At 39.2% G+C, this 27,894-nt stretch overlaps 1 protein-coding gene across 2 annotated transcripts; it reads left to right on the top strand.

The window, feature by feature from the left end:
- The first annotated feature begins 13 nt into the window (after positions 1-13).
- LOC114293563 (uncharacterized) lies at positions 14-27,894 on the top strand. Of its 2 annotated transcripts, XR_014365425.1 has the most exons (14): positions 20-778; positions 2,292-2,370; positions 2,535-2,591; positions 3,058-3,113; positions 5,735-5,960; positions 15,518-15,604; positions 15,694-15,768; positions 15,947-16,030; positions 21,684-21,748; positions 21,827-22,019; positions 22,113-22,201; positions 25,320-25,398; positions 26,590-26,704; positions 27,475-27,894. XR_014365425.1 is itself a non-coding variant. In XM_082922576.1 (13 exons), exons 1-13 carry the CDS (start codon positions 192-194, stop codon positions 27,514-27,516), a joined length of 1,755 nt encoding a protein of 584 aa, XP_082778702.1. In that variant the 5' UTR covers positions 14-191; the 3' UTR covers positions 27,517-27,894. The 2 variants fall into 2 exon arrangements, 1 of the variants encoding a protein (XP_082778702.1); XM_082922576.1 differs by lacking the exon at positions 25,320-25,398 and having other exon boundaries at positions 14-778.

The raw sequence follows: 27,894 nt of genomic DNA, 5'->3' as shown, positions 1-27,894 counted from the left end.
ATAAATAATCCCCAAAAACCACTTAAGAAACCCTCAAGACGCGAGAACCAGTGTTCCAGTGGTCGACTCTGAAAAAAAGAACAAAAGAAATCGAGTGATCTGATACAGCGACAAGCTCACGGTTTGGGGTATCCCTTCTTCGAGGTTCCTGATCAATCTTGAAGAACCTTGAAGAGAGAGAGAAGTTGAAAATGGAATTCGATGAGTACGATTACCTGGAGAAGACCGTGGAAGAGAGCGAGCGAGACGGTTCGTCGACGAAGAAGAGCCAGAAAGGTTACAGGAGGAGAGAGAGGTCCGTAGAGGAAGACAGCGGCCATGAAGAGGAGGAGCATCGGAGAAGTAAGAAATCGAGAGGGGAGGAAGAGAATGGGTCCAAGAGAGAGCGGTCAATTAGGGATTCTGAGAGAGATGTTGAGAGAGACAAAGATCGCCGCAGGACTAGCAGAAATGGAGATAGGGAGTCCGAGAGAGAGAGGGTGAGGGACAGAGACAGGGAGAGGGATAGGGGCTCTAGAGAGAAAGATAGGGAGAGGGAGAGGGGCTCCAGAGAGAAAGATAAGGAGAGGGAAAAAGACAAGCGAGATAAGGAGAAAGAGAGGGAGAGAGATAGGGAGAGAAGAGAGAAAGATAAGGAGAGAGAAAAGGAGAAGGAGGTTGAGCTGCACCGGAGAAGCCGGAGTCGGTCGAGGTCATCGAAGAGGCACGATAGTGATCGCGAAAGAGACAAGGAATATTTGAGAGACAGGGAAACTGAACTTGAATTGAGAGACAGCAGGTGGTATCTCACTCTTTCCTCCCCAATTGGTGTTTTGGACTATATATATATATATATATATTCTGCTGTTGTTTGAAAGAGTTCCTTGTGAATAATTCCTATGCATTTGATTCATCATGACTGTAAATGTTTAAACTTCACCCTTTAGAAAATTTGAAATAATTCCCTGCGCTAAAGGTTGTAACTTGCATAATCTAACGACTACAATGATATAGTTGTTCAAGCCTTCACTGAGAGGAAGGGGGATTTATGCAAATGGAGTTGGAGAAGCTTTTATGTGCTTCATTTTGCCCTTTGAGTTGCAGCGTAAAAACATTTAGCAGGTTTTACCATCAATATAAACAGATGAATGTTGATTATATGCCTTTCATTTTCTTGGTGTCATTCATATGATTGTGTTGGAAGCTTGTCTTCATGAATTTTAAACTACTTATATGCTATATTTTTACTATCAACTTAAAACAACTTAAGAACTCATAAGAAAATGAAAATTCATGCATCTGTGTACAATTTCTAACTTGGGTTGAAATCATAGATGGATTGTTTGCACATTCTAATGGGCTAACAATGCGGCAAGTTCTTCAAGGCTTCATTGAAGAAAGTGGCTTTTCCACAAATTGGTTTTGATAAGGTCTGTTGTGTTTTTATTTTGCCCTTCAAGGTATGCATTGTCTTCATGGTAGATTCTGTATCAAAAAATAGATTTACAATGCATCTTATGGCTTTATGTTCTGTAATCATATGGATATTAATTGTCAAATTTAATCGTTCAGAGAGGTCTGTAATAAACTTTTGAAGCATCTAATATTTGCATGTAATTGGCCTTGAGGTTACTGTATACATGGGAGATTTTGATTGAGATGATGCTGAATGAAGTATGTTGACTTTTAGGTCTGCAATGCTTGTCATTTATCCTCTCTCATGCACTGCCTGTTGAATTAATTGTTTTACTAAATAGATGATAATGCTTTAACATCCCCTTTAATAGAGTGTTCACCGCCCACGTCATACTCCACAAGGTATTTCATAAGTAGAACTATGGATCAAATCTCTAAGTTTTCCAATTGAAATGGTTGAAATCTAGTCAATTTCAATGCATGTAGTTTTATAACTAAAACTCTTCAGAACTAACACTCAAAAATCCTCGTACACTTGAGTTCATCACACTAAAAGGCAACTTACTTGTATCATGGTTATAAAACTTGGCTTTTTTTGTTGTTGTTGTTGATGTCTACATGCTTCCAGTGTTCTTTCAATCTTTTTTTTTAATGAAAGTTGAAACTCACTCTCGAAGTCTTGTCTGAAGTTTATGGATGCTGTGCATAGAAAAGAAATACTAGTTAAATACCTAATTGTAATTCAATTTTCCCATGTTAATGTTCTTATGTACTCATATTTTTAGTTATCATGGCCTATTTTTGTTACATCCATAAAAGGTTGTGCATGTCAAAGTAGTGAACTGCCTTTTCTGTTATATACCTTCTTATTATGTTGAAATCAATTTTAATGGCAGGAGACTCAAAGAAAAGAAAGAAGCGGTGGAGCCTGAAGCTGATCCAGAAAGGGACCAAAGAACTGTTTTTGCATACCAGGTAGATGGATAATATTTGTCTTCTATTTTAAGGAGTTGATGGGAATGGAAATTTTAGTGGTTCTGTTTGTTTGCACTTGTTTTCTTGTATTCACATGCCCATACTACTCTTTCTACTTGTTTTTTGCTAATTCCTGTTTTCTTGTATGAATATGATGTCGGCAGATGCCTCTGAAGGCAACCGAGAGAGATGTTTATGAGTTTTTCTCAAAAGCAGGCAAGGTTAGTGGGGTTTTTAATATTCTTGCTTTGTGGATTATCTGAATGATCTATTTTTAGACTATTGTATGCTATAGTAGGCATTGTGCTCTATGTATTTTCTTATTGCATGCCATGTGTTGCCTTGGATTTTTCATTGCCGCCTACATGTATATGATCAATTCATGTCCTTGTTACTTGAAACACTACGTTGAACGTTAATACATGTTATTGAGATACATCTCCTTCCTGTTGCAGTAAATGCTCCTTTGCCTTCAGTTACGAGTAATATAATGACTTTCTTGTGTCAACATTCTATGTATGTGGGGTGAGTGAAAATATACAAACGAGTTAAAGCTGATGATCTCATGAAACACCCCGTAGTAGGTGTTGTTATAGACAATTTGTCCATAATGACATGTATTTTCTATGTTTATTGCAAGTTTTTTTTTTTTTGTTTTTTTTAAATCATTCACTGTTTCATATCCAGGTGAGGGATGTTCGTCTAATCATGGACCGGAATTCAAGACGTTCAAAAGGAGTTGGGTAAGTGTGTTTTTGCTAAAAAGCATATCATTTATGTGCAGTGTAGTCAGAAAGTAATTGTTGATTCTTTTTAAAAATTTATAGTCCCTATAGTTTGGGGCTCGGATAATTTTGGGCCATGACTTTTCAATTGTGACACATTTAACCACCCATTACATGATTATCATCCAAACACATAATAAAAATTAATTTGGTAAAATAAATAAATAAATAAATGTCTAAAAGATTTATCAATTTTACATAATTTTATCTTTAGTGGGTAGAAATAATTTTTAAAAATTTAAAAATATTTTTTTGACATTTATTTTTATCAAATTAGTTTATATTTTATGAAATTGACTACTTTATCCTTGAAATTGAGTAATGGTATCTTCAATTGTCGTTATTTGGAATATGATTCAAAATTCAAAGTCAAATGTGTCACAATTAAAAGGTCAAGGATCAAAGTGACACAAGGCCCGAACTAGAGGGACCGTTAGTGTAATTCGTCTTAAAAATTAAACATAACTTTATTCTTAAATTCACTAGCATTGCAATAAAGAATCCATGATGAGGGGTGGTGGGATTACCTTGCACTCATGTTTAAACAATTCATGTTGCGTGCTCAAGGTAGATGACATGAACCTAAGCTTAGTAGCAGGAACCTTCTACTCAAGTAGCGTTTCTTACTAAGAAACACGATTCCACACTCCCAAGTTAGAAACTTGTAAGAAACTTACTCCCAAGTGAGATAGAAACCTCTCAAATAAAGACAATTTATATAAGATTTATTTATACTTAATAAATAATTTGTAGTTAACATGAGTTTCTAATATTTATTCATATTTTAATACATATGTTACAACTAAGAAGCAAAATATAATTGTTAGAATATCTTTATATATTTAATAAATAAATACACCCCCTGCTCTCAACCAAAGAAACTTCTATATGCCCTTGTTTCTTTCCTCCTGCTCCTGCTCCTGCTCCTGCTCTCATCCATGCCCCGTTTCGTGCAACTAGGAACCTAAGTTTCTTCTTTTGTTTTTTCTTTTCTTTACCCAGTGTATATTGTTACTGTTTTCATCCAATGACAACCAAAATGTATTTGTGTTCTCCTTGTTTGCTTCCTGCAATTTTTATTTATAGGCTGTGTTTGGTTTTGTTTTCCAAACACATTTTCACTCACTTTCATGAGTGTGGTGTTAGTTTTGAGTTTTTAAATTATAATTCCACACCCACTTTTGAAAACTCCTTTCCAAGCGGGAAAATTTGGCTAACCCGGACGTCCGGCCGGTTGACCGGAGCAGTGTTCGCTTTTTTTTTTTGGCACTTGTTATTTTTATATTGTAAATAAAAAATATTTTTGGAATTTTTTAAATTTTTATATGAGCTTTGAATAGAATTTTAGGTTTGTGTGTTTGGTTATGAGCTATAAGTTTTTGAATCAAAAAACTTTTCTAATTTCAAAAACTCCCTCCAAAACTTAATTCAAAACTCTTTTTAAAACTCATAATCAAACAAATTTTTCACACTCAAATCATAATTCCAAAACTCACAAACTCAAAATACAACTCTATTATCAAATCATATTTAGAAAACTCTACCAAACGCTACCATAGTTTTTCTAACTCTGCACTGGAAATTTCACATTAGATCCAGTCAAGTTTATTCGATGGCAAGGCACTTATTCTTTAAGAATAAATTTGGCACAATTCTTGGGGAGAGTGTCTTGATCCTTGATATGTCTTTGTTCTGGCATCAATATTGCTTGTGGGAGTTGGAAGATATATAGTGCTGTCAATTGATGGTTTTGGCTGAGGGTGGTTTCTCCACAATTCATGATTGAGTTTGCTGCTTCTTTATGTTATAAGCCCTGATCATGTTTTCTGTCAAAAAGCGTGTGGACCATTTTATACATGTTCTATGGGAGACCATACAAACATGTTTAGTTCATCAGCTTGAGTCTGATTTTAGCTTTCCCTGTGCCCATATATGTAGAATTCCTTAGGTACTTCTTAATCCTGCCAGGCAGATTTTGTTGATTGATAAAATCCTTTCCTGGTTGGAGAAAAACTCCCTAGGAATTTTTACAGTTTAGTTGATTTAAGATGATTTTACCTTTTTTGTTGATTGATAAAGAAGTTGGTTGAACTCTTTAATTTGCCTATGTGGTTAGAAGTTGGTACTTGGTCTTTGAGCATGCTTCTATATCCCAACCTTGGAGTTCATGTCATTGCTAAATTTTTCCAAACCATTTCGAAGGAAATTTATACAAAAATGTTAACTGCTATTGTGCTTTGCAGACGTATTAGTTTGGCCTGACAAAGTGCTAATTCTTTTGGGTAGTCATAGCCCTTGATTTTTGTCACTCTATTCTATCCGAGTCTCCTAAAACTATCTTTTTTGTGAATCACTTTGATATGTCTTAATTATCCCAGTTTGTATTTTGTCACGAGTAGCTGACGTCTTCTGTTTCATGAACTTTAGATACGAGAGAAGAAATTCAGCTTGGCACATATGCACTTAAGAGAGTTTTTGATTTTCCTACCTTCCGTAGATACCTGCTTTGTAAGTTATAATTGTATTTTTGTCTCGTATGGTCTGGCAAACTTATTGTGAGTCCTTGGGTGATACTGCAGGTATATTGAATTTTATGATGCAATGTCTGTGCCAATGGCTATAGCTCTCTCTGGCCACCTACTTCTCGGACAACCTGTAATGGTTAAACCATCGGAAGCTGAAAAGAACCTTGTTCAAACTAATGCTGCTGCTGGTGGTTTAGTTGTGGGACCCTATGGTGCAGTTGATAGAAAACTGTATGTGGGGAATTTGCACTTCAACATGACAGAATTTCAGCTTAAACAGGTAATATGACTTTCATTACTGAATGTTTTCAATTTTAGCTTGTTTAAATATTACCATTGCTGTTAAAGGAGGAAGAATGGTGTAAGATTTGCAGAAAATGCCGGGTCCTATGGATGGGAAATTAAGTAAATAAACCTAAAAATGAAAGAAAAAGAGGAGTTCTTAGAAGCAGCACTATAAATACCAGATTAGCCCACACTGCAAAAGGCAGCCATTACAGTAATGGTGAGTGATTGTTAACAGATGTAAAAATATAGTAATGTGCTGTATTTCCATGGTAAGACAAAGGATCTTCCAAGTCCAGTGGCAGACCATCGATGTTCTTGAAGACGACAATAGTCAAGCAAGGTGGTTTACAAAGATAGCAGTGGTTGAGTTGTGATGTCATGTCTCCCAGGGAGCTGTAGATGGGTCAGTGTTCCCGACATTCTGGTGGTCTGTAATGGGTGACAGATGCATAGTTTGCCGAAGCCTTGTCAGTTGAGGGAGAGAGATATTTGGAAGTGACCATTTATTGGGAAAGGGAGGTAGAGTTTGCTTAAGATTAAAGATATGTTGGTGGAGGTGATTGGCTTGTGGTGCGGGAAGTGCTCAAGGAGTTCAGTGGGGAGGTTACAAGCTGAAGGACCGGCAGCCAAAAATCTTTTTGGGAGGCCAGTAGAGGACAGAATATGAATGGAGGTGGACGACGGATCTTGTAGGTATACAATGTCTTTCATATGGAATTGTCTAGTGGGTAGGTTTGGTAGACGGGGCTTGTCGTTGTCAAAGAAGGTAGAGCTTTAAGAATGGGTGAACAATGTATGGAGGGTACCATAAGGAGCTAGGGGAATGAAGCTCAGTGCTGCATGCTTTTTGTTTGAGTTACCATGACTGTTAGCTAAGAAGCATGAGCACAAACATGGACATGGGACTTGTTACAATATTAAAGAAGTTTTTTGATTGGGGTGACAGTTGCCCCTACCAGACCCTTTGTTGGTCCATCTCTGCCCACCACCATGGCAAGAGGTCTTTTGTCCTCTATGATGCTTGGTACTATTAGGCCTCCAATTTCCCTAGCCATAAAAGGCAAGTTTCCATGTCTCATAGTTTCATGCAGACTTGACACATAGAACAATTGTGACCCATGTTTTAGAAAAAAATTTGGGGCATGTGTCGCATCACATCTCTTAAAGGAATAAGCATGATACGCATCATAGTTGAAGTGGAACTACGATATGCATGAAGTGGAAATATAGTGAATCAACTAGTTATAGCGAAGTGGAATAAGCATATACCAACATGATAGGAACCAACTGGTTATGGTGAATCAATGATCATGCCTGAAGTGGAAATATGCTTTGTTCTTCAAGGGAAATATAATCAGTTGTTTATTTCTACTATGCTTATTTCCACTATAACTAGTTGTTTTCAAGGGAAATTTCACTTCGACTATGTTTATTTCCACTATGACCAGTTGTTTTCAACGGGATATGCATGAAGTGGAAATATGATCTGTTCTTCAAGGGATTTTCCTTTTTCAAATATTTTTGATAGGATGCTTAGAATTTTTCTTTGCTTGTGAAATTAACTTTTGTAATGGTCTAGCTAATGGACAACGAATTTTAAGAAATCAGAGTTGAATTGTTTTGTTGTTTGGTTTTCAGCCTAGCGGACACTTGTGAACCTTTATTAAAATCTTGGAAGTATTTCAATGGTAGGAATGTTCTAAAATCCAGACTGTTGAGGAAACCAGAAAAAGGATAGTGTCAATGATCATTGGTTCAACTGTAGAGTCCATTGGAATTGAACCATGACACATAATTACCACATAAGTATTTTAAAATTATATATAAATAAAAAATATAGGTTTTAAAACTATAGAAAAATTATCTAAAGAACTCTAAATTTTTTAAGTATTTCTTCTGGTATTTTTCTTTATTTTTCAAATAAAAATATCGTAGATGCAAAAAAAACACGTTGAATAAATAAATTAAAGTATGTGCGTTTGCCTAGCCTTTGCTATCCCATTCCCCAATTAGAAATGCACACATCCACATAATCTCAAGTCACATGTATGGTCTTTTTCTTTTGACTCTCTAGCTTTGTTCTCATTTATGTCACTTTGTTGGAATCAACCAACAGACACTTCGGGAAAGACAGTCTTTGGCTCTTTGTTTCACCTCTCTCTCTCTCTCTCTATATATATATATTGTCTATTACTTTTTTCTCTATATTTGCAAAGTACTCAAGTAATTTTTTTTAAGAAGAGAGATAACATAGACATCACTCCATCAGTCTTCATGCTTCTAATCTAAAATTGTAGAAGAGTTAGGACTTGAAACCTTATGAAGTTGCGGGTTGTAATTGTTTAAGAGTGAAGAGTTCAATCGTTCCACCGGTAGTGGTCGAGTGACGATTAAAGAAGAGGAGCCTGGGGCTTAACCAACTGGTTATAATGAATCGGGTTTGGTTTGAATGGGTCTCAAAGAAATTCATTATGGATTATTTGGTTCACTCATCATTCTTTATATCATTGAACTGGTCATGCCTCAGAATTTTGGATTAGTTGTGGAAAGAGTTTGATGTCATGGGATGGGAGTGATTAGATTTATGTTGAGCTCAAGTTGTGTTGAAAGCTAAGTAGCATAGACACGGACACAATGTTGACATGCCAACGTGTCGATTTTAAAAAAATGTAGAACATGACACACTGGGAACATGTTAAAGTTTTATATTTTAATAAATTTATTATGTCATATATATTAATAATTTATTCAAAGATAATAAAAAATATAACATAACACATATTTTACATTAAAAAGTTATATATTTCATAAATTAAACATCAAGATATCATTTACATAGCAATTACATTCTAAACAATGCAAAACAATTATATAACATTATATTACACATAATGTATCCATCTTATATATGTTTCAAAATTTTTTTAAGATGTATAAGTTGTGTTATGAAGAACGGAGAACATTGTTATAATGAAGGAATTCATCTTATAAGACTTATTTGGAGAGTATTCAAGAAGTGCCGCCAAAGTGTCCGTGAAGTGTTGCTAAAGTGTCCGATGTTATGAATTTGATTTTTTAATCAAGACATGTTGAAGTGTCGAACATGCTTTTAGGAGTGTTCAAAGAGTGTTGTGTCGGACACGGATGTCGAACACGACACGTTTCCTCTGTAGAAGTATTCATGCTTCTTAGGTTGAAAGCTAATTTGCTAAGGAAGTGAGATTTTGAGGACTTTGGTTCGGGAAAAGAGAATTTAAAATCTTGGTAGGGATTGAGGCCTTAAATCCATCATGAGAGGGAGGTGGTTTACAAATTCTCCAAGAGAAAAGAGAGAATTCCTTAAACATGAGCATTGCACATTCTAGCTAATATATATTCTTTAGATGAAATTAGACAATGAGATGGATCAAGTATGGTGGTTGGAATTCAAAGTTGTTTTTCATTGCCATTGGGAGTTACAGTAAAAAAAATGTTACAAAATCTTGGAATCGTTGGAAAATGCTATTAAAATTTTTAAGGTGTAGTTGAACTATATTGGATTATGAAAATCACATTTCAAAGGAGATTGTAAGCGCCTTTTTTTTTAGGGGTGGGGGTCTTAGTAGCAAGAAGCTCCTATGGGGGGGACCGACAATGAAATGGTAAGGGAGTTTGACCCTACATGGTCGAGTTTGTGGCAAATAATAAATTGACACGTAACCTGCCATGTTATTGTGGGTAAATTAGGGGAGCCTTTTTAGGGGTCTTGATCTTTTTCCATTGTCTAAGGGTCTATTTGATAACACAATGAAGTTTTTGAACCTAAACATATTCAGTGGTTTTGTAATTAAATGTGTTCGATATTGCATTATCACCTTCCACTTAAATTTGAAAATTGGCTGGATTTTAATTTTAAGTTACAGAGAGACTTGACTTGTCATTGAATATTGAATATGATCAGTAGAAGATGATTTTTTATTTTTCATTTTAAAATTTAGTGCTTACATATTTTAGCATAAAAAATTCGATACTGAAAATTTTCTGAGCTTGATCAAACAGCCCCCAAGTCATGCTTATGCTATGGTGTTTCTTTGATTTGGTTAGGGTGGAGTAGTGCAGATAATTTGGTTAGTCAGGAGATGTAAAGTTTTTTTCATGCTTAGTGAGAGGGAGATTAATGATATGGAATTTGTGCCGGACAGATTTGGGCCGGACAGAGTTGGGCTGTATAGATTTGGGCCGGACAGAGTTGTGCCAGACAGATTTGGGCCGAACAGGTGTTGGGCCAAGTTGTGTGGCCCGGCCTTGAAGGAAGCTGCTCGGATAAGGCATCGCGTTGATTGACCGAGCTGCAAGGATCCGTGGTTACGAAGCCGGTCAGGTGAAAAGTCCAGCGCCAGGAAAGGCAAGGTTGGACCGAGGTACCTGTTTGCTCGGCAGGTAGGTCGATCGCAGACAAGCGTAAGTAGTCCTGAGCTTGGCTTTGCCGAGATGCCGCCGAGTCCGGTCCTCATCTGAGCTTAGCTGTTGGAGTCCTTGGGCATGAAGCGCAGCATGGCAGACGATGGCCGAGATGGAACTGCCCGGCTGCCGAGCTCCCAAAAGAATGGGCAGGCAGTTGGGTTAGGTGGTGCTCAGCAAGGTTTATGCTGACAGATGGGATAGCAGTGCCACGTGTTGAGAGGTCACTGGGAGTAGATTTGGGGCGCAGAAGGTATATAAGCACGTCTGCGCCCCCCATACGCGGACAGATGGACATTTGGTGAGATATATACTAAACACTCAACACTCTCCCTTCTCTCTATCTATCCCCTGGTGTGTGTTCTAACTTGACCGTCGGAGGGGTTTTCCGGCCACACACCGCCGGGTAGCTCACCGCCTTTGTGTACGCAGGTGATCGGATAGAAGCGGAGCTTGGAAGAAAGGAGTACGGGCTCGCCTGAATATTTGCTCCCCGTACAATTGGCGCCGTCTGTGGGAAACTTGACAGACAAAACCTTGTCTTCCAGACTCATCTGATCGCCGTCCATGGCGAACAACAACGAGATTCCGTTGTCTGCTATCGACGGAGTTACTCCGGAGTCAGGCAGACGGAGAGAAGGACATCCAGCCATTCCTCCTATGGCGGACTTGGAGACTTCTCCAGGAGGACATTCAAGAGACGCGCGAGATAAGCGCGAAAGAAGCTTTGGTCATTCTCGGAGTCCATACGGTCACCGGCGGCGGAGAGAATCGCACGCCAGGCGATTGGAACACAAGCTAAGGGACCAAGATGCCGTCATCCAGAGAATGGCGGCGGAGATAGAAGCTCTGAAACGGCATGTCAAGGGGAAGGGTGTGCTGGAGTGGGAGACCACAGTGAGCGCACCCAACCACACCGTTCAGGCAGTCAGAGCCAGCGGCATACTCCCTTCCTTTCTATCGCCAGAAGTTACAGGGTGGGAGATTCAGACGCGCTTGTAGAGAAGTCTAGCGTGCAAGATAGTACTTACCATCCTTTGCGTCCGGCGACGACGTCGAGATATTCCTACTCCGTTCGTTCAGGTGACTTGCAGGTTGTCTTGAGGGATTGAGCTCGCCGACGGGAGACTAAAAGGGTGCCGGCGCTCCAACGGTTATCTTATGGGGTTTTAAGGAAGGTCATGGGCAACACACCGGTGCCGGGCGAAGGCAAGCTGGGGGCAAACTGGGAAGGACCCTACAAGATAACCGGTTTGGCGGGCGAGGAGGCATACTACTTGGAGAACTTGGAGGGAAGAGGAATACCCCGGCCATGAAGTGAATTACTTTTGCTGAAGAACTTTTCTATTTAGGCCGAGATGATTTACTCCGGCCAGATGAGTTGATGATTTGCTCAACTCCAAAGTTTAGGCCGAGAAGATTTACTCCGGCCAGTTGAGTTGATGGTTTGCTCAACTTCGAAGTTTCAGCCGAGATGATGTACTCCGGCCAAATGAGTTGATGATTTGCTCAACTCCGAAGATTCAGCCGAAATGATTTACTACGGCCAAATGAGTTGATGATTTGCTCAACTCCGAAGATTCAGCCGAGATGATTTACTCCGGCCAACTGAGTTGATGATTTGTTTAACTCTGCAGATTCAGCCGAGATGATTTACTCCGGCCAAATGAGTTGATGATTTGCTCAACTCCGAAGTTTCAGCCGAGATGATGTGCTCCGGCCAAATGAGTTGATGATTTGCTCAACTCAAAAGATTCAGCCAAGATGATTTACTCCGGCCAAATGAGTTGATGATTTACTCAACTCCGAAGTTTCAGCCGAGATGATTTACTCCGGCCAAATGAGTTGATGATTAGCTCAACTTTGAAGTTTCAACCGAGATGATATACTCCGGCCAAATGAGTTGATGATTTGCTTAATTCTGAAGATTCAGTCGAGATGATTTACTCCGGCCAAATGAGTTGATGATTTGCTCAACTCCGAAGTTTCAGCCGAGATGATGTACTCTGGCCAAATGAGTTGATGATTTGCTCAACTCAAAAGATTCAATTGAGATGATTTATCCCGGTGGGAAGCTTAGAGGATGGCGATGCGAACAATCGTGGAAGAGATCTAGGGAGTTTGGTTTTGGAAGTTGTCAGTCAGAAGGCCGAGGAAAAGGGGCAATTGACAATCATTTTGGAAGCAAGACGCCGAGCTGATGTTGCTCGCCAAGAAGGAAGTCGCGGAGCGGACCTTGCTCGCCTTCCTTGGAGTTCCTTGGCCGAGCTGATGTTGCTCGCCAAGAAGGAAGTCGCGGAGCAGACGTTGCTCGCCTTCCTTGGAGTTTTTGCCGTGCTGGTGTTGCTCGCCAAGAAGCAAGTCGCGGAGCGAACCTTGCTCGCCTTCCTTGGAGTTCCTTGGCCGAGCTGATGTTGCTCGCCAAGAAAGAAGTCGCGGAGCGGACCTTGTTCGCCTTCCTTGGAGTTCCTTGCCGAGCTGATGTTGCTCGCCAAGAAGGAAGTCACGGAGCGGACCTTGCTCGCCTTTCTTGGAGTTCCTTGCTGAGCTGATGTTGCTCGCCTTCTTTGGAGTTCCTTGGACGAGCTGATCTTGCTCGCCAAGAAAGAAGTCGTGGAGTGGACCTTGCTCACCTTCTTAGTGCGGTCACCATCTTGCATACTGAGGACCGAGGAAGTATTACCCCGGTCAGGATAGGTAATCCCAGTCTCGCTTCAGCGGACGGAATTAAGGGGCAATTGAGAGGGAGATTAATGATATGGAATTTGTGCCGGACAGAGTTGGGCTGAACAGATTTGGGCCGGACAGAGTTGTGCTAGACAGATTTGGGCCGAACAGGTGTTGGGCCAAGTTGTGTGGCCCGGCCTTGAAGGAAGCTGCTCGGTTAAGGTAGCGCGTTGATTGACCGAGCTGCAAGGATCCGTGGTTACGAAGCCGGTTAGGTGAAAAGTCCAGCGCCAGGAAAGGCAAGGTTGGACCGAGGTACCTGTTTGCTCGGCAGGTAGGTCGACCGCAGACAAGCGTAAGTAGTCCCGAGCTCGGCTTTGCCGAGATGCCGCCGAGTCCGGTCCTCATCTGAGCTTAGCTGTTGGAGTCCTTGGGCATGAAGCGCAACATGGCAGACGATGGTCGAGATGGAACTGCCCGGCTGTCGAGCTCCCAAAAGAATGGGCAGGCAGTTGGGTTAGGTGGTGCTCAGCAAGGTTTATGCTGACAGATGGGATAGCAGTGCCACGTGTTGAGAGGTCACTGGGAGTAGATTTGGGGTGCAGAAGGTATATATAAGCACATCTGCGCCCCCCATACGCGGACAGATGGACATTTGGTGAGATATATACTAAACACTCAACACTTTCCCTTCTCTCTATCTATCCCCTGGTGTGTGTTCTAACTTGACCGTCGGAGGGGTTTTTCGGCCACATACCGCCGGGTAGCTCACCGCCTTTGTGTACGCAGGTGATCGGATAGAAGCGGAGCTTGGAAGAAAGGAGTACGGGCTCACCTGAATATTTGCTCCCCATACACTTAGTTACCAAGAGGCATGTGCTAGTTTGCTTAGATTTTATACCAATATTGCTTAGAGGGAATCTGTTTTGTCGACAGAGGGCCATATCTTATGGGTCACGCATTTTTGTCTTACATTGGATTATTTTTTGAACTTGGGTCTAGATTTTGTCTTAGGGAGGATTTGTTTGGAGTAAACAGGTTTTTAAAATTGAGTAATGCTATGTAAATTGATTTGTCACTAGATTTCACCACTAGATACAAAGGTAGTGGGATTCACTTTAATAAATACGTGGGACCTTGCCTTTGTGTCTAGCAGTGGTAAGAAAATAAGGTGAAAAATATGTTTATGTATAATATTTTTCTTTAAGATTCCGCCCCCTCAGTCTGCAGAGTTTCTAGACTTCATTTTGGAATTTGTGATTTATTTTTGAAAAATGACTTAGACCCCTAGTGGGGGTGCTGGGGGTCATTGGTGATTGGTCAAAAAACAGTTCTTTTTTTTTTTTTTTTTTTTTTTTTTCTTGGATTCCAGCCACTGGCTGTGTGCCACCTGCCACTGGGGGTGCCCCCAGCTGGGGGTCGGTAGCACGGCTGTTTATTTTTATCTTCTACTCTTATTGAATTTCAACTGTTTCCCCTTTTAAAAATCTATTAACTGTGATGTGAGATAGTGGGAATTGCTTCACTCCTTTTCTCTTTCAATGATATGCTTCTTTTTGTGTTGATTCCTGCTACTTTTGGAATTTGTGGTTCATTTTTATCTTCCACCCTTATTGAAATTCAACTATTTCCCTCTTTTAAAAATCTAATAACTGTGAGATAGTGGAACTTGCTTCACTCCTTTTCTCTTTCAATGATATGCTCCTTTTTGTGTTGATCTCACAGGAGAGATGTTCATATTTTCGAAGCATTCTCTTTCACTTCTGCAGGTTCCTTAAAATAATGTTTGTATCAATTGCTTCTAGCTCGATTGATTGAACGGTAAGAGTTCCAAATGAAAAAAGTAGTTGGCTTGGTTATGCGGCACCCATGGGCCATGCAGGACACATCTATATTCAATTACACTTGGGAAACTGTTGGGGTTTTGGTGCAAGTAATGAGGGCTAAAAAATTTATTAAAAAAAACGAGGTTAAAAAATAATGGACAACACAAGCTAGATGATGAGACCCTTCCAACCAATTGGAGTAGAGGATTTACAGCTTATGAATATATTTGGGATGCTAATAAAGTACTTGAGTCTCTACTATAAATAACAAATTATATATATATATATGTATATATCTGAACTATCCTGTTCGATTCCAAACTGGAAGCATAATTATGAAACCACTGACTTTAAGAACTAGGACCAAACCGTGCATTGAGAAAACCAAACCAAACTCTGTGGTTTGGTCTGGATCGGACTGGTTTGCTGTTTTTTTGTTTTTTTTCGCTCAGCCTTACCTTGTACTTTTCTTGCCTGTAGCTTCCACCAGTGAGAGAATTTCAATGGATTTTTACCAGTGGATTTTTTCCTTCACTGTGGTGAATTTTTGAATAGGTAATCTATTAATTTAGTGTACAAAGTAGCTTCTTTTATAACAATTGGTGTCCTTTGTCAGATTTTTGAAGCTTTTGGGCCTGTGGAGCTTGTGCAACTACCTACTGACCCTGAAACAGGACACTGCAAAGGTTTTGGGTTTATTCAGGTTAGTATAACTTGATGTTGACTACTAAAATTGACTTTTTGTTAGTATTTGTTTTTGGTAAGATTTACTTCTTCACTGTTATATTGTAGTTCGCTCAACTGGAACATGCAAAGGCAGCTCAAAGTCTGAATGGAAAATTGGAGATTGCAGGTCGAATTATCAAGGTAGTCTTGTACCTATTGGTTCTTCAGATTTGGTAATTATGAAGTTGTGAACTTATGTGATTACAACATAATGGTTACATTGTTTGTCATTTCTTTGTACTTATGCCACTGTGACTGGCTATATTCTTTTCAGGGCTAGTGTTAATTTTTCTGACTGATCTTCTACATTCATTTGCAGGTTTCATCAGTTACAGATCATGTTGGAGTGCAAGATTCAGGAGCCAAAGCAGCTGACTTTGATGATGATGATGGGGGTGGTTTGGTGAGTCCAATTTTGTCATTATATAATCAATAAAGACTGGTGTTATCACGATAGAGATTTCTGATATTGTACTGTGGTGCAGTGCTGTTGGGCAATCAGAGTACCCAAGAGCTAAGCATATTGAAAGTTTTTACACTCAGAAATAGTTTGCAGGATAATTTGTTTGTCAAGGCACAAATTTTACAATATTTTTCTGTAGAAATTTAATGTATAAAGAGAAATTATTGTATTATTGATTGTTGTATGTTATTAATTACAAATGGTGAGGGGCTCCTTATATAGGAGATGTAGTGGAGTAGGTGGTAGTAGGTGGTAGTGGTAGGTGTGTAGTAGGTGGTGGTAGGTGTAGTAGGTGGAGTAGGTGATGGTAGGTTTTAACAGCCCCCCGCAAACTCAAGGAGGATAGGAACTAACCAACTTGAGTTTGGAGAGAGTAACAAAACAAGAAAATAATCTGAAAAATAAAAAATGGATAGGAGACACTGTATGGTCGTGTCAGACCGTTGTAGAAGACTGTATGGTTATGGCAGACCGATGTAGAAGACACTGGCTCGTGTCGGACCGATGTAGAAGACAGTTTATGGGGTCATGTCGGACCGTTGTAGCAGACAATGTTGTGACAGTTGTTGTGACAGTTTACGGAGTCTTGCTGGACCCTTGTAGAAACTAACCGGAATCAATGTCGGGACAGTTTACAGAGTCTTGTCGGACCCATGAAGGAGCTAACCGGAATCAATATCGGGACAATTTACTGAGTCTTGTCGGACCCCTAAAAAATCGCACCCTCAAAAGGTGTGCCCAATCTGTCACAGTTTACAGAGCCTTGTCGGACCCATGAAGGAGCTAACCGGAATCAATGTTGGGACAGTTTACAGAGTCTTGTCGGACCTATGAAGGAGCTAACCGGAATCAATGTCGGGACAGTTTACAGAGTCTTGTCGGACCCATAAAAAGTCGCACCCTCAAAAGGTGTGCCCAATCTGTCAAAAAGGCGTGCCATCAAAAGGCGTGCCCAATCTATCAAAAGGCGTGCCATCAAAAGGAGCGCCCATGTTGTCGTCTAGCGCCGAGCAGCGCATGATGCGCGTGTCTGCCTCTTCATCATGGTCTTTATAAACCGAAGCGGAGGCTGAGGCTTGGAAGCATAACAAACCAGTTGAAACCTCTTCGTTCTCTGAGAGCTTGTCGCTAAGAGCTGCAAATCTTGAAACACTCTGTAAACACTCGGTAACCAACCCTTCTCTGAAACACTCAGCAACCCATAACATGGCCTCGTCTTCCCGTTCAGCTACCCAGAATATGGCCTCTTCATTCCGTGGTCTGCTCACTCTCTTTCCCGACCTCAACGAGTCAACAAGAGAGATAACTGGTGCGGTGGCCAGTGAACCTCAACCAAGCGCCTCTGGTTTTGCGCCGTTGAACTTTCCGATGCGGTCGGTGGAGCAAAAAATGGCGGTGCAAACTGATATTGAGGCCAATCAGTATACTTTGAAGTCATGTGTGGAGACCATGACGGCGGTCACAAACCTGTCGCACCGGCTGCAGAGTAGGACAAATGAGGTGCAGCAGTTAAACGCCCAACTGGCTCTGCTCCAGCGCATGTATAAGGATGCGCGAGCAGAGATTAGTGTGCTAAAGGTGGAAAATAAGGAACTGAAGCGGAAGGCCACCGTGATGTTCCGATTTGGAGGTCCGCCATATGCTGTAGTGGAGGAGCAGGGAGGAGGCAACTTGCTTGGTGGTCTAGGAAGCACGGAGGCACCACCGTCAAGGGCCGCCCAGGACGGAGGCAAAAAGAAGAGACCGGCAGCAGAGTAGAGAAGAAAAATCCCACTGTGGGTGTGGTTGTTTTGTTTGTTTTGTGGTTTGTTGTTTTTTTTTTTTTTGGTGTAAAATTATGATCAGGGCGAAGTCCCGATAGAAATAAAATGAGTGTATTGTGCAAATCTGAATGGATGGAAGGTACAAGACTGAGCAGAAAAATTAGATGGAATGAATAGAAGGTTTTTTTTTTTTTTTTTTTTTTTGGTTTGTTCGTTTTAAAAGAAAAGATAAAAAGTTGAGGTTCAAGGAAAAGTTGGGCGGTGGAAAATATGTTAGAATGAAAAAGTGTATATAATAATAATAAGAAAAGTGAATTGGGTGGCCCGAGGAGGGTTCAGTCTCTAATAATAATAAGAAAATGAATTGGGTTGTAGAGAGAAGAATCTGAGAGAGATTTCGAAAGAATGGAATTTTTTTTTTTTTTTTGGTTGATAAAATAAAATAAATAAAGGGAAAGGAGGGGTAGCGTGAATCAGCATGCGTTTTAAAAAATGAGTAGGTATGAATTAGAGTGGGTATGGGTTTGTACAAAATAAGAATAAAATAAATGATGGGTTTTATATATATATATATATATACTGAGAGAGTGGGGAAGAAGGGGAATAATGAGTAAAGAGAAAGGGACCAGAGAGAGAGGGAGTGGGTTGATTAAAAAAAAATATTTCAGCATAAAGTGCATGTGGGAGAGGAAATAATGGGACAGGAGGGTTGGGAGCAAAAAGGAAATAATGTGAGGAACATGTGAGAAGGCGTGGGTTTTGAGGAGAGAGAAAGAGGGTGGTGTGAGGGTTGCAAGTAGGCCATGTATGACAGAGTGAGGGTTGCAAGTAGACCATGTATGACAGAGTGGATCACTTCCTTCAGCTCAGTGCATGTTGGTTCTGATAACTCAGCCACCTTCTCCGGTTGAAGTGACCTCAAGTAATCCAGCAAATCATTCTTTTCCTCTCCAACAAACTGTTGCATTTGAAGAGCTGCAGTTTTCCTCTTGACTTCATGCAGCTCCTTTTCCTTTTTTTTTTTTTTTTTTTTTTTTTTTTTTTACAGAAGACAAACGAGAATGCAAATTTAAAATGTATTGTTGAGCTTCAGGAGTGATTTCCCCAAGGCCTTCAACACCAATACTCTCAGATGCCTTATCACTTATTTTTTCTGATTTGGGCATCTCATCTTTTCTAGCCAAGTTAACCCTTCTCTCATAGTCAAGCAACATCCTTGGTGCTTCAAATCTGGAAGAACAGTTTCATTCCACATTACCTTCTTGCAAACATAGCATCATTTCAAGCTCTCTCTCGGTCTCTCATTTCTGCTGCTGCTACTGGAGCACAAGTGGATGAGGAAGAGGAAGAGATTGACGAGACTGGGGTGGAGCCACGTGACATTGATTTGGTGATGACACAGGCAGGTGTATCAAGGGGTAAAGCTGTCAAGGCTCTCAAGACTCACAATGGAGACATAGTCTGAAAGTATTTGGACAATGATGGGAAGGTATGTGTAGAAAATAAACGGAATAAGTTGAGGTCCGGCGGGCGGCTAAGGTGAGGTTGCCGCCCGCCGGGGAAGAGAAAATATTAGGCTCTAAACCTGCTCTGATACCATGTAGAAATTTAATGTATAAAGAGAAATGATTGTATTATTGATTGTTGTATGTTATTAATTACAAATGGTGAGGGGCTCCTTATATAGGAGATGTAGTGGAGTAGGTGGTAGTAGGTGGTAGTGGTAGGTGTGTAGTAGGTGGTGGTAGGTGGAGTAGGTGATGGTAGGTTTTAACATTTTCCATGGGCAGATGTATAACAATTGGAACATGGCATATGGTTTTACAATATTTTTTTTCCTTGCATTGGAATTCGTTTAAGAAGTTAATGGTGTGATATGTGAGTAGGTTTTTATGGTGGGTTAAATGCATAAAATGTTGACTTCTAAAAAAAGGGTTAATTTCACTTTCTACCCCTAAACTATTGCTAAATTATGTACTTCGTCCTGAACTATTGATTGAGTGTATTAAGCCCCTAAAATATTTAATTCAAACCTATTTAGTTCTTGAAAGGATTACAGAAATAAAATATAAGCCCATAAGTATTATAAATTAGTAGAAGATCTTACCTAGTTAAGATTTTATTCTAGAAAAATCTTAAAAATTATGTTGTCTTTAAAAAGTGGGTGCCCGTTCTTCTAGTGAATTTCCTTTATAGGATAAGGGTAATTGTCTATAGGAATTTCTCGCTTATCTTCTACAATAGCTACTTGTTTATTTTTATTTGGTATTGTATGTCAAATTTCGTTTATATTTCTAGTTGATTGTTTTTACGTTTTTTGTTAAGTTCTTTTAATAACCTAATTAATGTATTATTTTGTTCGATTATTATTTGTAGAGAACTACTATTATTTAAATTATCAACAAATAATAAAAATTCTATTTAAATTACATAATACTCATATAATTTCATTGGCAAGGCTGAGAAACCAAGTTCTAATATCAATTTAAACACAACGAAACAAAACACCATTTAAAGACAGAATAGAAATTTGGTGGTTTGGGGTTTGCTTATATAGTATAACTTTTTGACTTTTTACGAAAAGATGTTCAAAAAAGTAAAGAGATGATATGACAACTTAGGGGTTGTTTGGGATGACCTAAATAAGTGCACTTTTTGCCTTTTTACGAAAAGATGTGCAGAAAAGTCGAGAGGTGATGTGATGGAAAAAAGATAAAAAGATGGATTATTTTTGGGTTGCCAAACTTGGCCTTATAGTAAATAAGCAAATAAGTGCACTTATTTAATGCATTGCCAAACAACCAATAAGATTTTTTTGGAATAAAATCTTAATTAGGTAGGGTCTTTTACTAATTTATAATACTTATGGGCTTATATGTTATTTTTATAATCGTTTCATGGGCAAAATAGATTTGAATTAAATACTCAAGGGACTTAATAGATTCAATCAATAGTTAAAGAATTAAGTAGACTTTGATTTATATAATTTAGGGGTTTAATAGACTCAATCGATAGTTCAAGGACAAAGTAGATAATTTAGCAATAGTTCAGGGGTATAGAAGTGAAATTAACCCTTCAAAGAATAAAAATAAATAAAGGGGTCATAGACAGTTTGTTGGTTTATGAATTAGAAAGGTGGATGAAAAGTTCTAAAATTTATGAAAAGGAATGTGAGAGAAATATTGGTGAAGAATGATATATCTCGATATAAAAAGCGTAGAAATACTGTAATCAAGTACTAATAGCAAACTTCATTAATGAAATGGCACAAATCTTGTAAATCTTGATTCATACTCCTAATCTTAGTAGCAGGAACCTTTTGCTCGAGTGGCTTTTCTTTCTAAGAAACGCGATTCCACACTCATAAGTAAAAACCTTGTAAGAAACTCACTCCCAACTGAGATAGAAATCTCAAAAATAAATAAATAAATAAAAATCCTCAAACTTATTCTAGTAGTTTTTATTTATATAATATTTATTTATACTTAATGAAGACAATTTGTAGTTAACATGAATATCTAATAGTTATTCATATTTTAATACATATATTACAATTAAACAGCAAAAAATAATTGTTAGAAGATCTTTATATATTTAGGAAATAAATATATACACGCCCCTGCTCCCAACTTAAGAAACCTCCTCCACCCCCGCTCTTGTCCCCACTCCCACTTTGGGCAACTAAGCTCCTAATGGTCAAAAAGTATAGCCAGCAAAAAAAAAAAAAAAAAAAATTGAATTATAACAACAGACAAGCTATATGCTTTATTTTGCTGCACGATTTTTCTCAGAAACTGTACTTGGCTGACATATGGTATATTCCCATACAGTCTCTAAATGCTCAATCAAGAGCATTGCTTATGCAGAAGCTGGATCGCAGTGGTACTGCCACTAGGTTGGTGTATTTATCACTATCCATCCTATATGTTTCCTGACAACCATAGCATACACTTAAATGTAATCCTTTCTGTAGTATTGCGGGGTCTCTTGGAGTGCCAGTTAATGGTGCAACTTCAAATCAACAAGCCATCACCTTGCCTATCAGTGGGCAATCTGCAGTTCTTGCTCCAGCACTTCCTGCACTTGTAACTTCTGTGGCCTCAGAGCCTATTGGGAAGCCCAGCGAGTGTTTACTCTTGAAGAATATGTTTGATCCAGCAACAGAGGTGTGTATTCTCCGTGGTGTTTTATTTCTTTTTCCCAAAACTTTCCAGTTCTCTATTGTGTGGAAAGAATTCATCTTTGAAAATGTGTTACAGACCGAACCGGACTTTGATTTGGACATTACAGAGGACGTGCAAGAAGAATGCTCGAATTATGGTCGTGTGAAGCATATCTATGTAGACAAGTAAGCCAAACAGTTTATTGTAATAATCCATTTGTTGTCAAGTGTCCTGTTTGTGTTTTTCATGTATCTCTCCTTTGTTGCATGAGAATCATAATTAGTTGCTCAAATGCATCTCTCTTGTATCAGTAGCATAGAATTATTTTAAAGATATTTCAATTTTCTGTCTATTGTGTATTGCTTTAAAGGTCAATGTGCCATGTGTGTGAATGCCAATATCTCTTCGTTTGCAAGAGAATTCTAGTGCTACAATATTTTTCTAGAATTCAACTTCATTTTACACACTAAAATGAAACTAGGATGTTTGGAAGGAAATTCTAATATTGGGATACTGTATTCCCATTGTCTGGATAAAAATAGAAAGCAACCTTTAGGACTTTTTATCATAATTACATGAAGAGTTTCCTGCTACCAATCTGTTTACATGAAGTTATTATCCTAATATGAATAATATGTACTTAGTAGTCAATTATTTGTAATAATGAGTAGTTAATTGGTATAGTTAATTATTAATCCCATGAACTACGTAAGATGGACCAGTATAATATGATTGCATCTCATACTAATCTGCTGGTCAAATGTGGAATAAAATTATCAAGTTGCAAGTATAATAAATATAGGACATTGCAATGCTGTCTGTCTTCACCTTCTATTGCCTTACATTTACTAATTTCTCTAGACACTATAGTGGAATTGTTTCAGTTTATATGTTTTTATAGGTTTACTTCATAAAGTTCTGGCCTGTATGGGTATGTGACTTGTAGAAATTTAATGTATAAAGAGAAATAGAGAATTGTATTATTGATTGATTTATCTTGATTTCTATTACAATGATTCATGATTCCTATATATAGAAGAGGATGAGTGTGTAGTAGGTAAGGAGTAGGTGAAGTGGAGGTGGTAGTGGTGTAGTGTGTTAGGTTTAGTGGAGTAGGTGAGGTGGTAGTGGTGTAGTGGGTTAGGTTTAGTGGAGTAGGTTTAAGTGGGTGAAGTAGGTGGAGAGTAGGTGGATTTTAACAGCCACCCGCAAACTCAAGGGGGATAGGAACTAACCAACTTGAGTGTGGAGAGAGTAACAAAACAAGAAAATACATAAAAATAAAAGAGGATAAGAGACACTGTATGGTCGTGTCAGACCATTGGTGAAGACACTGGATGGTGGTGTCATAACGTTGTAGAGGACACTGTATGGGGGTGTCATAACCATGTAGAGGACACTGTATGGTGGTGTCATAACGGTGTAGAGGACACTGGATGGCGGTGTCAGACCGATGTAGAAGACAGTTTATGGGGTCATGTCGGACCGTTGTAGCAGACAATGTGGTGACAGTTGTGGTGACAGTTTACGGAGTCTTGCTGGACCCTTGTAGAAACTAACCGGAATCAATGTCTGGACAGTTTACAGAGTCTTGTCGGACCCATGAAGGAGCTAACCGGAATCAATGTCGGGACAGTTTACAGAGTCTTGTCGGACCCTTAAAAAGTCGCACCCTCAAAAGGTGTGCCCAATCTTTCAAAAAGGCGTGCCATAAAAAGGCGTGCCCAATCCATAAAAAGGCGTGCCATCAAAAGGCGAGCCCCAAGTCATAAAAAGGCGTGCCATCAAAAGGCGAGCCCAAGTCATAAAAAGGTGTGCCGGACATGATGGCGAGGCGCGTCACCACATTGGCTTGCGCGCCCGTTTTGTCGTCTGGCGTCAAGTGGCGCGCGATGCGCGTGTCTGCCTTGGCTATTTAACCCAAGGGTGAGGCGGAGGCTGTGCATACCAGTCTGAAACCGCTGAAACCAACCCGTCTCTGAAAAACTCTGCCTCTTCGGAGAGAGAAACTTTGGAACACTTTGTAACCCAGAAAATGGCTTCGTCTTCCCGCGGTCTGCTCACCCTCTTTCCCGACCTCAACGAGTCAACAAGAGAGATAACTAGTGCGGTGGCACTGGAACCTCAACCAAGCGCCCCGGAGTTTGCTCCGTTGAACTTTCCGATGCGGTCGGTGGAGCAAAGAATGGCAGTGCAGTCGGATGTGGAAGCCAATCAGTATACATTGAAGTCATGTGTGGAAACCATGACTGCGGTTACAAACTTGTCGAACCGGCTGCAGAGTAGGGCAAATGAGGTGCAGCAGTTAAACTCCCAGCTGGCTCTGCTCCAACGCATGTATAAGGATGCGCGAGCAGAGATAAGTGTGCTAAAGACAGAAAACAAGGAGCTGAAGCGGAAGGCCACCGTGATGTTCCGATTTGGAGGTCCACCATATGCTGTAGTGGAGGAGCAGGGAGGAGTGAACGTGCTCGGCGGCGTGGGAAACACGGAGGCAGCACCATCAAGGGCCGCCCAGGACGGAGGCAAGAAGAAAAGACCGGCGGCATAGGTGAAGAAGTGAGGGCGGTGGGTGGCCGGCTGCAGAAAAGAAAACAAATCTGTGGGTGTTGTTTGTGGTTTTTTTTTTTTTTTTTTTTTTTTTTTTTTTTTTTTTGGTGTAAAATTGTGATCGGGGTTGATCCCTGAAATGAATAAAGCAAGTGTGTTTGGCAAACTCGAATAGTAGGTGTGGTAATGCAGAAAAATCAACTGGAATGAATTTTTTTTTTTTTTTTTTTTTGTGAAAATAATAATAATAATAATAATAATAATAATAATATTATTGGTATCATGGAGTGGGCGGTGGTACAAAAATATTGTGTAGAAAAAGAGGAAAGATGAGAGAGAGAGAGAGAGAGAGATTATGTGTTGGAGGTTTCAATTGGTTGAGGTCTGGCGGGCGGTTAAGGCAAAGTTGCCGCCCGCCAGAAGGCGAAGAGCACCAAGAGCTTAACCTATAGCTCTGATACCATGTAGAAATTTAATGTATAAAGAGAAATAGAGAATTGTATTATTGATTGATTTATCTTGATTTCTATTACAATGATTCATGATTCCTATATATAGAAGAGGATGAGTGTGTAGTAGGTAAGGAGTAGGTGAAGTGGAGGTGGTAGTGGTGTAGTGTGTTAGGTTTAGTGGAGTAGGTGAGGTGGTAGTGGTGTAGTGGGTTAGGTTTAGTGGAGTAGGTTTAAGTGGGTGAAGTAGGTGGAGAGTAGGTGGATTTTAACATGACTATTATGAGTTCTCCCATATTGTTAGCCTCGTCGGAAGATTGCAGCTTATGGTGTGAGATTGGGAGTCTTATTTGATATTCAATTTTTTTATGGGACATGAAAAGGTAAATACCCAGTAATATTACTAAATATCAGTGTTGGTCTATTTGACTGGTCAAGACAAAAGAATCAGTGATGTTTTTATTATTTTCCAGAGATTTGCATGATAAGGCATCTGAAAAAGGTCTAAAATTTTGTTTATTTTGTTTTGAAGAAAATTTTACATTATTTGAGAATTTTCCCAAAGTCAACTGGGGAAGTTATATTTTGTATGTCGGAGCAATACACGAAAATTAGGGGGAGTAAACCAAGACCAAACCACTACCTATGGTTTCATAAAATTTGAAGCCAAACCAAACCAAACCATACCATGAAAATCTTGGAACCAAACCAAACTGAAGCAGAAAAACACAGTTTGATTCGGTTTGGAATCACAGTTTTTATGAACTTTGGCATCATTCACAACATAATCACAACTTGCGCAAAGATCAAGCAATTATCGTCATTTTACAAACGAAATTGTTTAAATGATTGTTAAGAAGTAGTTCTCACACTTGTAGGCAAAGGGTTAACAACTTAATGAGTAGAAATAGGATATTAACAAACATTTTTTTTGCTCCACCCTTACAAAAATCATTTTCAAGGGGTTAACACACTCAGCCTTCCAATGTAATCATTGTTGTTTGATGGTATAGCCTTTTTTGTTATAGAACGAATTTCCCCAAGCCATTATTTTGCCTTTAGGTCCAATGCTATTACGCGTAGGAGCAAAAGAAATTGGAAATCATTTTTATGTTGCCTGCACTCATGGAAGAAAATGCCTGTTGTAAGCTATCAATAACTGCTTCTGAATCTGGGAAGTGGATTTCCTTGGCCTATTCTTTATGCATTTATGATTTCATGAAGAGCACAATCTAATGAGGATATGGATCAAGTCAGCCAGTTTTGTAAGTAGTGTGCGTTATTCATTACTGTACTTTCATTACTTTGTTTAGAACTGATGTTGCACACTTACAAATCTCTCCGTCATTTTATCTACCGGCATGTGGTCGTAATCCTTCCTGGTACTTCTTGGATTGATATCATCTTTGATCTAACAAAGCAACAATTTTGCCTTGGTTATAATGACCAAATCTGGTTGCAATCTATTTGAGACTCTTGATTTGGGGTTAATATGACAGTTGGTCTCTTTATTTGCCCCATTGTGGCTGAAATGTTATCAGCAGAAGTTAAATCTTAGTGAATCCTACTTTCAGGAACAGTGCTGGTTATGTATATCTGCGGTTTGAAACTGTTGAAGCAGCAGCGAGTGCCCAACGAGCAATGCATAAGAGATGGTTTGCACGGAGGTTGATCTCAGCCATGTTCTTGGTATGTATTTGGACCCTTGTGAGGCTCTTCTTCTGCTTCCCTCCAAAGATTTTATTGATTGGTTGAGTTTTCAAAATATGTTTTTTGGAAATTTTAAAAAAACTAGTTTGGTGAAGAAACTGGAGAAAAAAAAAAAATCATTTGATCTGGACACCTTGATGCCAAAAAAAAAAAAAAATCAAAATAATTTGTTTTTGGTGTTTATTTTTGTCAAACTAGTTTCTAATTTTTCAATAAAATTTCAGAAAACAAGTTGTGAACTCAGCCAAACAGATGAGTTCCGTTGATGAAATGTGTATCTGTTTAGAGCAACCATCTCAATGTAAATCTAGAACAAATCTGGGAAATCACGGTCAAGAGAGAATGGAAGGAATTCGGTTTACTAGTATTTTAGAAAGTGTTTTGGGAACATTTTTTAAACTGAAAACGCACAGCCTCTGGCTGGAACTATTCTCTTTCTTAGGGATATTATTTTAGTTGAATGTTTTGGGGCACACAACTTTGTGTTCTTTGCGTTCTAGAAGGCTTTCTGCTGTCCACAATTTGTCCCTCTAGATCAAATCTAGCTGGTCCAATTGCACCTTTGCTTCTCGTAAAGCAAGTTCTCATGATTGGTTGACATCCCTGGAGGCAGCCACAATAACTTCGAAAAAATTCTTGTAGCCAACTATTTCTTTTGAATTCTGCCTCTGCCCCACTTTTATGTTAATGTGCGTCTTTTGCTGCATTGTTGCACCTTCTAATGAAAAAAATGCTTTTATATGATGCAGCAACCGTATGAATACGACGCCAAGTTTAAAGGTGCAGCGTGAAGAACAAGTTCATATTATGTGCAAATGGAGATGGATTTCTTGACATGTTGAGTTGGCTATTTATTTAATTTTTATTTTTGGCTTCCTACAGTTCTAATTCCCCAAAGCGTGTCAGCATCGCATCGTATCAAATGTAAGATAACAGTGATGGGGTAGGAATCTCTCTATCTGTACTTGCAGCAGCCCATTTGTGTAACTCACCTCACCTCCCCTCACCTCACCTCACCTTCTCTTCTCCTCTTATAGATCTTGATGATAGATTAGATAGGTTGAGAATGAAGTCCAATTAGTTCGTTCCAAAATTGTCGAGAAGATTTTTTATTCATTCAGCTGGTGAATGGCTTGAAATGAAATATGGATTTGGAAGTCTCTCCCAAA

Source organism: Camellia sinensis, chromosome 4 (assembly GCF_055761805.1).
Source record: "Camellia sinensis isolate YWXY chromosome 4, ASM5576180v1, whole genome shotgun sequence".
Lineage (NCBI taxonomy): Eukaryota > Viridiplantae > Streptophyta > Magnoliopsida > Ericales > Theaceae > Camellia > Camellia sinensis.
Note: the sequence above shows the minus strand (reverse complement) of the source record. Positions and strands in the feature narration are given on the sequence as shown.